Source organism: Dipodomys ordii, unplaced genomic scaffold (genome assembly GCF_000151885.1).
Source record: "Dipodomys ordii isolate 6190 unplaced genomic scaffold, Dord_2.0 Scaffold13, whole genome shotgun sequence".
NCBI classification, from domain to species: domain Eukaryota; kingdom Metazoa; phylum Chordata; class Mammalia; order Rodentia; family Heteromyidae; genus Dipodomys; species Dipodomys ordii.
In genome coordinates, this window is record NW_012267229.1 from 13,281,977 (window position 1) to 13,296,267 (window position 14,291).

A 14,291-nucleotide genomic window follows, 5' to 3' on the forward strand; every position below is an offset into this window, starting at 1 on the left:
TGGTACACAGCCATGCAGGGTATCTGCCCTCCGTCTCTCCCCTTGCTCACGCAGGGCCGCCTCCCCTCCTGCCCACCCACGAAGCAGCTTCCTGAGGTGGACAGACCCTCCCTCCTCCCCAGGTTTCCAGGCAGGGTGTGGCAGGCATGGTGGGGAGGGGGCCGTCCCAGCCCTTCCACCCGCAGGGAGCGGGTGCTCCTTCGGTCCCCCCCTCATCTCAGCTCTGGAGTCTGTGGGAACCAGACAGAGCAGCGTGTCCAGCCGGGCTCGCTTCCTCCCCAGCCCCAGGGGACGTGCGGAGGGAGGGGAGGCCAGAGGCGAGGGCAGTGTGGCCGGCTGCCCAGGCAAGGCCTCTGCAGGGACCCGGGCTGCCTGCCCACGGAGGGCTCCCAGTCCCCTGGGTGTCACCTTGTGGGACATAGGGCCCCAGGACTCCATACTAGACATCAAAGTGGGGGGGGGCCCAGCATCCCCGTCCCTTCTCCTTATATCACAGTCCAGACAGATAACTGAGGCTCCAAGAGGAAACAATATGCCTCTGGTGTCCCCAAGGCTGGGGGAGGGTTGGCTGGTGACAGCGAGGTTTCAGGTTTTCTGTTCATTTGAGGGGTGCCATGAGTATGCCATCCTCCTGTTTTGATATAAAGCAGGTGGCTAGAAGATCATCACTCAGGACTCAATCTCTGATGGATGCCTAGGAAGCCACAGACACGATCTCTGCCCCTGCCCCTTCCTCAGTACCCCTCAAGAAGTGGGGGGACCCAGGAGAGCTCCCTGTTCGTGTGGGAAATCCTAAGAGGCAGGTCAGTGCTGCCTTTTCCCATGGGGTCCCTGTCTGCACAAGGGACCCGTTTGCTCCTGGCATTCCAGGATTTCACATCCTGAGCTCTCCCCTGAGCCTCGGCCTGCTGTCCACCCTGCATTCTCTCCAGCTGAGGTCAGACCCACACAGACCTGGTACCATTTCCTCATTTGCCACCTGGAGTCAGAGCTAGCTAGGGAGCCTCCGCTTCCATTCCTGTGAACGGGCTGATATTCCAGGCCACCTAGGAGAGATAGCTACAAGCCAGGGGTAGACGCGAGGCCGTTCTGCCGTCAGCATGACGGTTCTTGATAAGGGGCACTGAGCTACAAGCCAGCCCCAACTCCACCCTGCCTCGTCTCTCCCCAGGTTGCACCCCTCCCTTCTCCCTCCTCATTTCCCACTTTCCCTGAGAAAGTCCCCAGCAGGAGGAATCTCAAGTGAGACATTTTCATCCAGGTTCCCCCCCGCCAATACCAGTCACAAGCCACCCCCCCCCAATCCAGCATCCTGGCCCTCAGCCCCCAACCACCCAATAAGCTGACCCTCTTCACCACACTGCCTTTATTGGCCTTGACAGCCACAGAGTGAATCCCAAAGAGCCCTGCTTCCCCTCACCCCGAGTCTGTGTGGAGGCCCCCAAGGCCTAGCTGAGTGTTCGCGGCTCCAGTCTTGGCTTCCTGTCCTGCTGGCCTTGGTCTGGGAGGACTGGGTCCTTCCAGGGTGCTCCAGCCCCCGAAGCCAGGCTCAGCCTTGTGTGGGGGGGGACCCCGTGGAGGTGCGGCTTCCTTCACTCGAAGAAGAACATTCCTGGCGCCCGGTAGAGGCACGGGGGCAGCCCCAGCGGGTAGCCAGGGCCTCCCTGGACGGGAAAGCCCCCTGTTCCCCATGGTTCCTTGGGGTCAGCTGGCAGGGGTAGTGGGGCCTGGAGTGAAGCTGGAGGGGTGGCTGGTGCCGGGGCTGTGGAAGCCAAGAGGTGGTCGAGGCCGGGGTCGGCCCCCATGCAGAAATTCAGCGCCTGCAGCCGGCACTGGTAGCTACTCCCGCCGCCTGCCTCGGGGGCCAGGATGGGCGTCGGCGTCTTGCTGAAACCCTCAGCTTCCGAGAAGCCGCTGGGAAAACTAAAGGCTGGGCATGGAGAGGCCGAAGTGGTCCCAGGGGCCTGGCCTGGGCCTGTAGCCTTGGGCATGCACAACTCTTTGGGCTCCATGGGTAGGCGAGGCCTGGCATCAGAGCTTGCTGGGCCCGTGCTGGCTGGCAAGGCACCTTCCGGACCCCCAAAGCTTAGGCTTTTGGGGTCTGGCAGCTCTGACAAGAAAGGGCACTGTCTGTCAGGCGTGGCGTTGGGGACTCCGGGGTCCTGGCTGGTGGCTCTGAGGGCTCCACAGGCTGCCCGGGCAGGGCCCTTGGTGCTCTGGGCACCTGCTCGCCGAGTGAAGCGGCGGCGACGGCGGAGGAAGCTACCATGCTGGAACATGTCGTGGCAGTCGGGGTCCAGAGTCCAGTAGCTGCCCTTGCCTGGCTTGCGGTCATCGCGGGGCACCTTGACGAAGCACTCGTTGAGAGACAGGTTGTGGCGGATGCTGTTCTGCCAGCCGGGCCGGTTGTGGCGGTAGAAAGCAAAGCGACCCATGATGTAGCGGTAGATACCACTGAGCGTGGCCCGCTGCCCCGGGGAGCTCTGGATGGCCATGGCGATCAGGGCTATGTAGCTGTAGGGGGGCTTGGTGGGCTCAGCGGAGGGGGGCAGGGGCCCGGAGGGGGGCTGCTGCTCCATGGTGGCCAGGCACAGCATCCAGGGTTGGCGTGCCGGCACAGCCTGCCTGGGCTGTTAAAGGCCCAGTGGCCCAGCCTCCCAGCCTGGAAAGGCAAAAAGGGGTGGGCCGGCCAGGCTGCCCTCCCTTCCTCCTCACTGCCCCCTCCCACCCCCCCACCCCCCCTCTGCAAGACCCAAGAGGGGCGGGCAGGAGAGGCCAGGGCTGGGAAGCCGTGAGTAGCTCACTCACAGAGGTGGGAGGGAAGGACGGAGAACCCCCTCAGCTCACACAGGCTGGGTGGTGGTGGCCAGGGAGGGACAGGATGTGAAATTAAGTGAGAAACCAAGCCAGCTAGGATCAGAAACCTAAAGAAGCAGAGGCAGAGGAAAACAGACAGGGAAGAGAAAGAGACAGACTTAAAGAGGCAAAGGTGAGGCATCAAATGGGCAGACACAGGCAAGAGGGAGACATATTACTGGGAGAATGAGAATCATTGAGAGACAAAGAACCAATCTACAGACAGACAGAAGGAGCCACAGAGAGACACAGGTAGGGAGCCAAAGTGGGGCAGGGGGAGGGGGCAGGCTGATGTGATGGCAGAGACCACAGGGCAGAATTTGAGCAGAGACTCCAGAGAGTGGGAAAATCCCCAGGAGTCTCCTCTGCAGTCTTGACCCTAGTACCTCCCTCCTTCCCCCGCCCCTCCCATTTCCTTTCCTCCCAGCAGTGCAGAGTCTTGGGTGCCACTCTGTTCCCAGCCTTCCTTCCAAATGGGGTTTGGACACTCGGTGAGGAGGCCGCACTCCCCAGTTCCGCTGCACCCTGGCGCCCTCTAGTGGCTGGTGTGGGGAGGACAGCTATCAGGGCAGAGATGCTTCTAAGCCCCTGGCCTGGTCTGTGTCCCCATTCTAAAATGGAACTGACAAGTCTTTTCTGTCCAGAGCACTGTGAGGGTGTAAGCTGCCTTACACAGAAGCCAGAACTTTAGGGGAGCCTGACATGGGTGTGGATTGTCACGGAGGCTCCCCTAGCTGCAGGCCCAGGCCGAGGGCCAGCTGACAGGCCTTCTGAAGAATGGGTCAGTATCACCCTCTGCCTGCCCACTCCTGCGTGAGTGGGCACCTCCTCCTGGGTAACATTTCCTTCTTGGACCAACCCTGTTCTGGAAGTCCTCATAGCTTCTTTTGAATAGATGAGGCTCAGAGAAGTTAAGTAACTTGCTGGAGATTACACAGCTAGTGAATGATAAAGTTGGAGTTTGAATGCAGGATTTTATAACTTTTGCCAGTCAGGAGGGGGGACTGTCATAGGACCTCAGCCAGAAGACAGACTGGGAACTTCAAGAGAGCAGTGAGAGCAGTTTTGCTCTGTCCTTGGTCTCCAGCACTGGACATTGGAACAGAGGCTTGGAACAGAGTAGGTGTTCACTGAATGTGAAAAACAGCAATCAAATGACTTCTGTCCTTGGTGGGTTCATCGTTTCCCCCTCACATGCAAGTGGCTTCCTGGCTGAGGCTGTAGTTCAGAGGTAGAACGGGTGTGCTCTTACCATGCACCACTGCGCCAGCACAGCACAGCACAAAAGGAGATTTATCATGTTGGTATCTATAAGAGGATTCCTGGACATAAAGTCCGAAATCAGAAAAGGGGAAAAAAAGTTACTCTACCCACAAGTCAGGGGGATCCAGTTCTGCAGAGTTCCCTACACATTTTTTTTCAAGCAATAGTGGGGCTTAGAGAGGGTCTTCCACTTTGACCTCTGACCTGGAGCTAGAAGTATCTGGGAGCCAGCTTAAGTTATCCAAAGACTGCAGGAGCTAGTGTTCAGTGGTTAGCATTGAATGCTCAGGTTTTCCTCTGGGAACTCATGGGTCCCCAAAAATGAGAGAGAGACAGACAGACAGACACTAGTGGCACAGGTGAGAGACAGGATCTGGAGATTCAGAGCCCTTGAGAAGCCAGGCCATATTGCTAAAGGTTTGCTTGACTTTAAACAGCCTGGGGATCTAATTAACTGGTAAACTCAGCTTTGGTGAAGGAAATGTTATATAGAACTCAATGGCTACCTCTGGATAAACAACTATTGGCATTATGGGCTCTCAGCATACAATTTAATGGTTCCTCTGCCAATTTCCGGCGGAGAGGGGGCAGCTAGAGGCCCAATTCAATTTCCAGCTGATGCCCCTTTCCGGTTGCCAGGTCCTTCCTCTGCTCTTGCATGCCAGGACTGTGTGTGCCTGCTGTGGAGAGGGCACATGGGTGGTTGATCTCCAGCCCACCGGTTCAGTGAGGGTGGGCTTGGCTGGGGCTTGGCTCTTCTTGGGAGGCTGTCATTAGTGGGTGTGGGGCCAGGAGCTGCCTGCTAGGGCTGAGTCCTTGGAGGCGTCAGAAGCTGGGGGACACCATCCACCCGGGGTGTTGAGTTGGTGACCCCCTGGGGTAGCTAGGATTATCAGTGTGAGCTGCCAGCACTTCACTTTTCTTTCTTTCTTTCTTTCTTTCTTTCTTTCTTTCTTTCTTTCTTTCTTTCTTTCTTTCTTTCTTTCTTCCTTCCTCCCTTCCTTCCTTTTTCTCTTTCCTTCCTTTCTTCCTTCTTCTCCTCCCTCCCTTCCTCTCCTTCTTTCCTTCCTTCCTTCCTCTTTCCTTTCTTGTTGGTCATGGGGCTTGAACTCATGGCCTGGGTGCTGTCCCCGAGCTCTTTTGCTCAAGTCTAGTACTCTACCATATTGAGCCAGTTTTCTGGTGGTTAATTGGAGAAAAGAGCCTCAGAGACTTTCCTGCCTGGTCTGGCTTTGAACTATGACCCTCCAATCTCAGCCTCCTGAGTTGCTAGGATTATTAGTGTGAGTCATCAGCCTCCTCCTTTCCACATGGGGAGACACACTGGGTGGTCTGACAGTCCTTGAACGTGAGTTCAAGTTCAGTGAGTGCACCGTTGCTCCAGCCACTGTCACCGGTGCAGTGCAGGACCTGGCCGCAGGCAGGGCCAGACACGAGCTGATGGGCCTGGCAGGGCTGACTGCACTCGCACACCTCACGAAGTCCACACTCTTGTGGAGCACACATTGGAGCCAGGTCTTCCAGGAAGAAGGGTCCTCTTTGTCAGTGCCCTCCAGAAACTTGCCTTTTTTGGGTCAGTCATGGGGCTTGAACTCTGGGCCTGGGAGCTGTCCCTCAGCTCTTCAGCTCAAGGCTAGCTCTCTACCACTTGAGCCACAGCGCCCTTTCTAGTTTTCTGGTGGTTTATTGGAGACAAGAGTCTCACGGACTTTCCTGCCAGGGCTGGCTTTGAACTGCACAATCCTCAGATCTCCTGAGTAGCTAGGACTACAGGCGTGAGCCACTGACACTGGGGTCAGATGTTTGCCTTTGTACCCAGCCCAGGTCCGGAGGTGGGGGGGGGGTTGGGAGGAATGGCCTGGATGGAGCCCGCACTGTGTGGAGGGATGAAGGATTGCCTTGCCTCGTCATCTTTTCTCTCCCTCCCTTTCATTTCCCTTCTCCATCCATCCCATATTCCTTGAATTCCTGTCTTCTAGAGAGGGCTGGTGGCGGGGGAGGATGGACAGGGAACAAGATAGATGTCACTGATCAGGAATATGCCAAATGGTGGCTTGTGATAAACAGTAACAAGTAAATAAGGTGACAAATATGGAACACTGGTGGTAATGTACTATGTGCAGAACGGTAAAACGAAATACCTGCCAATTGCCACAGGACCTCAACAATGATTGATAAGATGTAACACTATAAAGTTAATAGATAATGACATAGGAGAAAGCCTTCTAGACACAGAGGATGCCTTTGAAGCAAAACTTAATAGATATAAACTGTAAGACGAGAGAGAGAGAGAGAGAGAGAGAAAACGGGAATGGCAATGTTTGGAACCATCAAGAGACTAAGAACTCAATTGAACATGTAAGGAACTCCTGTGAATCAGCAAGAAACAGATCAGCCCCCCAAAGACCAGGAACGTATTTAGGAGATGCTAAATGCCGTAGTGTTGAGGAAACATGAACACACAGGTGTGAGCTCACCTGTCAGGCAAGTGCAACCATCTGGATCATGTCAGGAGCTGGCGAGGTGGACGTGGGTGTGGGTGTGAGCTGGGCACTCTGGCCTGCCCAGTTAAATTAAGGCGTGTGAACAGATCTGGCCGCAGAAGCCTGAATTCCAAGATGAATCCCCACAGGGGCTTGTAGGGGAGTCAGAGGGAAGAGTTAGCTGTGGTGCTGGGAGTCAGAAGCAAATGGATGTCCATAAAGAGGATGGGTGTATGTGTAATGGAGGCCCACTGTAGAGCCTTTGCAGTACCTCAAAGCCACAGGTTAAATGTACAGAGTACCAACATGTCTCCAAAGCATGGTTGTGGGGGTGGGGAGAGTACTGAACTCTACACCATAATAGGATGTGTTCAAAGTAAGAACATGCCAAAAAAAAAGCCGCATCCTTTTTGCCAGAATACATACCAGAAGACACATAGTAGAATAATTGTGATAGAGGGGTGAAACGAATAAAGAATCTGAAGGGCGTTTGGAAAAAGCTTCTCTGAGGAGGTGACATTGGACTGAAGCCTGAATGGAAAGAAGGCGGGGGTCTGACAGAAAGCTCTGAGAGGGGTGTTCCAGGGAAGAAGAATGGCATGTGTAAAGGGCCTGAGACAGGAAAAGGATTGGTAAGTGAAAGACAGGATAGCATGGCTGGGTCGGGGTTAGAAAAGGGAAGGCATTAGGAGATGTTTTGCTAGCTCTAGGGCTAAGGGGGTTGAACTGCTGAATGAAACTCCAGACCTACTATGCAACATAGGAATCAAACGTTCTTGTGTTGGGATCGTTAAGTAGGTCCTTCTGAGGTTTGTTCTTTGTTGTGAATGTCGTGTGTGTGTGTATGGTGGGATACATAAGCACCAGGTACACAGTCAGAGTCTATTTGTTGCAGCACTTATTTATGGTACTAAAGGTCATGTGACTTGCAGGCAGGGTGGGCACTGGTAGAGTGTGCTCTCACCATAACTACAGGGAGCTTTGTTTCGTTTACTACTGTGTCCCCAGCACCACCCTGGCATGGGAGGTGCTCAGTTCTGACTTGTTGACTGACCTCCATGGCTGAGGAACAGCAGGGGCACAGCCTGGCAGTGTGGAAGGGCAGGGTGCAGCTCAGGAATGGTAAGAAGCAGGAGCTTGCTGGTGCTGAGTCTGTGTGTCTGAGGGTGTGCATAGCTGATTCTCATTGTTCATTATTCATCGCATCTCCACAAACACTGAGTGTGTGAACATGGCCACGGCTCCTAGGGAAACAGGGCCAGGTTCCTGCAAGCACTGCTCACATCACATTCATCAGCTCATAACCTTGTTTATGGGGGTTTGTGTAAGGACACATTATTGAGTATGCATGGTGACTTGTTAGCATTGAACTCTTTCCCCTAGCCCTACACCGCATGCTTGAACCAAGTATTTTAGCACACATCTTCAGTGCGAGACCACCACAGTCTTTGTGTATCAGGAACAACTAGACAGCACCCAGCAACACTCATGGGGATTTTTCTAAATAGTGGTATCACCAAAGAAAAGCACAAAGATGTCAGTTGCCAGGGGCTCACACCAGAAGTCTTAGCTATTCATCAAGTCTGAGGTTTGAGGATCATGGTTCAAAGCCAGCCCTGGGACTCTTATCTCTAATTAACCACCAAAAGAGCCAAAAGTAGAGTTGTGGCTCAGGTGGTAGAGCACCAGGCTTGGGCAAAAAAAGTTCAGGAGATAGTACCTAAGTCCTGAGTTCAAGCTTCAGGACCAGCACACACACACACACACACACACACACACAAATGTGGCACTAGTGAAACTAGTTTGCAGCATGAGAGCTGGGACTGGCCTTGTCTGACCTCAGACTGTAGTGTACCAAATTATTTATGGGACACTAGGGCGTGGCTCAGTGGTAACACAGGACTGTGATGCATGAGGCTGTGGGTTCCATCCCCTGCACTATGAAAGCAAGCGTTCCCTGCCATTCTGCATGTCCATGAAATGGTCACAAAGGCAACGTAACACTTGGCTTAGGGATGACCAGTACGTGATAGGGAACAGAAGAGTTTGCAAGCTGTACGTGCTGGGGGAAAGAGGAGGAGGACTTAAGAAAAAACGAGCTAGTTAGAGCCAGATGATAACTATCGTTGAAGGCTAAGCTTGATCCCATGGGCTCTGAGGCACCAGCACCTCCGGAAGCTAAGGGATCACATGTGCGCCATGGCGGATGACGGGATAGGTGGGAGCACCGGAAAGACTCTCTTCCTCTGGACAACAGCATGGAAATCTTAAGGGAACGGACCTGTTCAACACTTATTGAGCACCTACTATGTGCCAGGCACTGTGCCCAGAATTGCTGAGAAGTGAACTGACTCAGTGAGTGAGCAGAGCTGGCTCTCTCCGGCTAGGCTGGAGCGTTGGGCGCAGTGGCTGAGTGAAAGTGGAGATGAGGCCGTGGTAGGCAAGGGAACAGCATGTACAAAATCCCTAGTGGTGAGCATCTAGAAAGTGAAAGAACTAAAGTTGGGGAGGGAAGGGAGGGGCCCAGAGATAAGAGGGTGAGGGTGGGGGTGGGGGAGTTGGAGACAGCTCCTGTTGGTGCTCTGAGGACCAGCTGAGGAGCTGGGACTTTGTCCCCAGGGCCAGGCCCCTGGGGAGAAGAGTGTTAAGACCCTTGTTGCATTTAGGAAGAACCCTCTGGAGGACTGAGGGAACGGCCCAGGGCCCGAGAAGCAGGAAGCCCAGAGAGGTTACTGTAGCTGTTCCCAGGAGAACTGTGGAAATGAGTTCAACGTGTGCAGAAAGAGCCTGGTGGGGTGGGGAGGGCTCTGAAATGGGGTGCAATGAGATTGCTGGAGTATGTGGGGTGAACTGGTGAGTGTGGCTTTGGCTGAGGGACGGGGGTGGGGGTAATCCAAGAAGCAGTGTCTGGCTGGCAGACAGTGAGACCAGCAGGCTTAGGGCTGGGAGGAGAGGCTTGGGGCTTCTAGATGGGGGCCATAGAGGAGGAGACGGAGACTGAGGAAGGAGGTCTGGGAATAAAGGCTGGGTGATGTCAGAGGCCGGAGGGCAGGGCCTGGGAGGTAGGAGGAAGAGAGGGGTGGAGGAGGGAGGCCACTGAGTGTGTTAGGGAGGAGGGGAGACGGTAAGGTACAGGCTAGCCCAGCAGCTGGCAAAGTGAAGGCTGGGCTGCATGGCTGGATCAGAGGAGGGGCAGAAGCCAACTGGGAGCTGGGGAGGGAGGGGAGCCTGTGGGGAGAGAACACTGACCCAGCTACTTCTTGCTATGAAAGGAGAGAGGTGACAGAAGGGGGAGCTGGAGGTGACTGGCGTGGGGGTTTGGGGTGGGGTAATCCTGTAATCCTAGCTACTCAGGAAGCTGAGATCTGAGGATCATGGTTCAAAGCCAGCCCAGGCAGGGAAGTCCATGAGACTCTATCTCCAATGAACCACTAGAAAACCAGAAGTGGCGCTGTGGCTCAAGTGGTAGAGCGCTTGCCTTGAGCTGAAGACCTGAGGGACAGCGCCCAGGCCCAGAGTGAACGGTGAGACCAGCCCTGCAGGAGGTCCCCCCAAAAGGGCTGGGGGTGCACAGGTCCCCCCCTGTAGTTTGGGGCTGGGAGTTGCAGGACTCCCGCGGGGGCGCTGGAGGCGAGGGGTTCAGGGGGTTGTGTCTGAGGGTTGGGTTGATCCGGAGCTCTCCTGGGCTGGGGGAGGGGGTCTGCACCCCCCCCGCCGGGCCTTACCCTGAAGAGCGCCCCGGAGCCCCGCAAGGCTCATCCAGGGGATGCGGAAGAGGGTCGGCCCCCCTCTCCCCCGCGCAGCCCAGCCAGCCGTCCCTCTCCATCCGGGCCACCAGCCAGTCCGGAGGCGCACGGCACCCCGCTTCCCACCATCGGTGCCCACCGGAGGGGAACCCTCCCGTCCTCCTGGCAGCAAGGACCGCAGGGCGCCGAGGAAGGTGGCTGACCCTGGCGGACCAGGGGGTGCGGGGCCACCGGCGACGAAAGCGAAAGTGCCGCGGGTTTCCTTCCATTTGTCCTCCCCCCGCCCCCCCCCGCGGCATCCCTGCCGCGCAGAGGCTGAGCTGGGCCCAGGCCCGCCCCTGACCCCGAGGCGCCACTGAGACCCTGAGTGGCCAAGGGGCTCGGCCTGCCCCGAGGAGAACCCCAGCCGGCATTCAGAGAGGGAACCCCGCCCCACTGCTGCGCTTGTCTGCATGGTGTCTCAAGATGTTGCCCAGGCTGGTCTTGAACTCCTGGACTCTGGTGATTCTCTCACTTCACACACACACACACACACAGAGGCTGCCTGGACTCTGGTGATCACACACACACACACACACACAAACACACACACACACACACACGGGCTGCTGGGTCTCTCTTTAGGACCTGACTTACTCCAGGCTGGAACGGGAGGGAAGTGTTCCTGTCACATTTGAGAGGCAGTGGCTAGTCTCAAACACACACTTGTGATCTCCCTGACACACTGGCTCAGTCTGACATTGCGACTGGCAGCTCAGGAGCCGACTTTGATGGAGTTCTGACACAGTCGGGGAACAGCAGGGTTATACTCCTAGATTGGAAGTCCCCTTTTATGGCTCATCGGAGGGGCAGCACAGGCTAAACCCTTCCTGCCAGAGCCCACCACCCACGAGGTAGTTTAATAGCCTAGTCTAATGTTAAAAAGACGGGCTCAGCGAGGTTAAAGCCCTGGAACAGACACACTCAACTGGACCAGACAGCCAAGGAAAAGGGTAAGAGCTGTGTGTGTCTGTGCCCCACAGCCCAGAAGCTTCTAAAAATGCCCCCACTGCCTTCTGTTTGCTACACCTGGAGTTTATGGACTTCTTGTGAGATCTGTGAGCCCCTAATTTGTGTGAAAATGTGGTTTTGAGACAAGGTCTTACTATATACCGAAAGCTGCCCTCGAACTCTTGATTTTCCTTATCACCACCAACTTCCTGAGTGCTGGAATCACAGGCATCTGCACCCATGCCTGGCTGTGAGGCTTGAATCTTTTATTAAATTGTCAACAGATATTTATGGTATGGAAGATGCTAAGAGAATTCAGACTCCTCTATCCCTTGTTTGGGTACGTGGTGAAATTGGGGCTCCAGGAGAAAAAATCTCCTGCAGGGGGCAGAGATTTGGGTGCAGGGCACAGAGCAAGAGGCGGGACCTGTTGGGGTGTTGGCGTTGTGCTCTTCATCTATCCGCACTCCATGTGCTAGTAGCCAGCAGGTGTCTGGTTCTCACCCTTCTGAGTCCACACTCAGATTCACATAGGCCTGCCGGGTCACACTGAGGGGCAAAGCATTTCATCTGAGTTACCACAGCCCTCCTTTGGTCTCCATGAGGTACTAGTTCTGAAATCTGTGGACACCCAAATCCTTATACAGAATGGGGTGGTATTTGCAAGCCGATGCACATCCTTCCACAGATTTTAAACCATGTCTACTTACCTATCGTAGTGAAGCCAACCTAAATGCTTCATACTTGTTACCTCATACCATGTAGGACATAATGACAAGAAAAATCTGTACACATTCAGTTACACATGCTTTTTTTTTTTTGCCAGACCTGGGGCTTGGACACTAGGCCTGGGTGTTGTCCCTGAGCTCCTTTTGCTCAAGGCTAGCCCTCTACCACTTGAGCCACAGCACCACTTCTAGTTTTCTGGTGGTTAATTGGAGATCATCTCACAGACTTTCCTACCCAGGCTAGCTTTGGACTGTGATCCTCAAATGTCAGCCTCCTGAGTAGCTAGGATGACTAGAGTGAGCCACCACACTTGGCCAAATGCATTTTTTTCCCCAGTCTTAGGGCTTGAACTGTGGGCCTGGGCACTGTCCCTCAGCTCTTCAGCTCAAGGCTAGCGCACTACCACTTGAGCCACAGTGCCACTTGCGGTTTTCTGGTGGTTAACTGGAGACAAGAGTTTCTCGGACTTTACTACTCTGGCTGGCTTTGAACCATGATCCTCAGATCTCAGCCTCCTGAGTTGCTAGGATTACAGGCGTGAGCCACCGGTGCCTGGCCCAGATGCAGGTTTTTTTTGGGGGAGGCCAGTTGTGGGGTCTGAACTCTGGGCCTGGGCACTGTCCCTCAGCTCTTCAGCTCAAGGCTAGCACTCTACCACTTGAGCCACAGCGCCACTTCCGGCTTTTTTCTGCTTAGGTAGTGCTGAGGAATTGAACCCAGGGCCTCATGCATGCAAGGCAAGCGCTCTACCACTGAGTCACTTTCCCAGCCCCCCCTTTTTATATCTGAGGTTGGTTGAATTTTTAGATATTCAAAGGGTAGTCAGGAAGAGGAGGGGAGGAGAGGGGTCTTCAACCAGGCTGCCTCAGTTCCCACCCCAGCCCCACTGCTTGCTAGCTGACCACCCTGACACCAGCCTTAGTCTCAGCTGATAAAGAGCAACACCGACTAGCAGGTTGCTTGAGGATTAACTGAGATGCAGATGAAATGTCTGGCACAGCCACCTCAGTAAATAAGCCGTGGATTGTTAAGTCAGCACGGGGAGGTAGTGTCAGAAGGACCTGACGCACTAGACGCAGGGCTCTCTTTGCTCTCGTAGATGATGGCTTCTTGGGGTTAAACAGTGGAAGGCAGCATGTGAGATGCGAAGGTGCTTGAAAATGGGTGGATGGTGCTGCCACAAGCAGCCTGGGGTGTGCGCCCCCCACACTCTGGGCAGCCCTGTTAGCTTGCTCTTTACACTCCACCCTAACCCAGGGCTTTTTCACTTACTGTTAGGTCTGGACCCCCCCCCCCAGCTGTGCAGTGGTCCCCTCCCTCACCAGGACCTAGCTGTCTTTATCTGCCATCTTCACTACCAGTGTCAGCTAGGTGGGGCAGAGGTTTCCCTTCAGCCAGCAGTGGATGCTCGTTGAGTGAACAGGAGTAGGAGATGGGAAGGGTTATTCTGCCTACCCATTCCCCCCACCACTGGGATGCAAGTCCCGGCACCAACCCTGAGCCCAGCACTCAGGCAGAAGAAGAAACCCATTCAAGTGATCAGGCCTCCTCACCCCTCTCTGCTTCCAGTTAATTTCAGATTAGGAGAATCAGCTCTGATGACTTCATTCCTCCATCCGTCGGTGGCTGTCCTGGGCAAGGGCCATTCCCACTAGCCTCCCGGGGTCTTTCGGTGGGGAAGAAGGCGCTGCTTCCCAACGCCTGTCTTGGGACTCAGGCTAAGTTCCCATGCGAGTCATGAGACCTAGACGGATGCAGTTTCTGCCCAGCGTTCCTGCTCCAGCTGTGTGTCCTTGGGCAAGCTGCCTGACCTTTCGGAGCCCCAGTAGCCTCCCTGAGGACAAAGTGAACTCAAGCAGCGGAATCCAGGATTGGTGCATTAAGGGGAGTTGAAGGAGAGAAGGGGGAGGGGGTTCTGAGGAGGGGGGGTCAGGGGAGTGGCTAGAAGAGCCTGTTTCCAGAATTCAGCTCCGACGGAGGACGTAGGCCCCCTGTTGTAGTAAACACGGCCTGGCTCCCGCAGATTCGGGGCCTGACCTGGGCACAAAGACGGAGAGGCAGCTTCTCAGTCTCTTTAATACCCCCGCGTCCCCACCCCCGGCCCCTCCCGCGCGGGACCCCTTCCCCCCAGCCCGAGGACTAAGGCACCAGGTGGCTGCAGCAGGCCGGCCCGGACAAGACGCACAGAGGGGGCGGGAGGGGGCGCGCGCAAGCGGGGCGGGCG

The 14,291-nt window shown here is 55.3% G+C and overlaps 2 protein-coding genes across 2 annotated transcripts in view; both read right to left on the bottom strand.

Moving 5' to 3' along the window:
• Positions 1 to 1,403: 1,403 nt before the first annotated feature.
• Foxs1 (forkhead box S1) lies at positions 1,404 to 2,587 on the bottom strand. Its single transcript, XM_013010816.1, has one exon. It carries the CDS (start codon positions 2,577 to 2,579, stop codon positions 1,593 to 1,595), a length of 987 nt encoding a protein of 328 aa, XP_012866270.1. The 5' UTR covers positions 2,580 to 2,587; the 3' UTR covers positions 1,404 to 1,592.
• Positions 2,588 to 14,008: 11,421 nt separating this feature from the next.
• The window catches only part of Dusp15 (dual specificity phosphatase 15), an 11,395-nt gene continuing 11,112 nt past the window's right edge, over positions 14,009 to 14,291 (bottom strand). The window contains exon 7 of the mRNA XM_013010667.1: positions 14,009 to 14,104. Coding sequence (XP_012866121.1) covers positions 14,009 to 14,104 — 96 coding nt within the window. The remainder of the gene's footprint in view (positions 14,105 to 14,291) is intronic.

What these genes read in the sequence shown, in the direction of transcription:
- Foxs1 (XM_013010816.1), bottom strand. Translation starts at nt 2,579, where the DNA reads ATGGAGCAGCAGCCCCCCTCCGGGCCCCTGCCCCCCTCCGCTGAGCCC.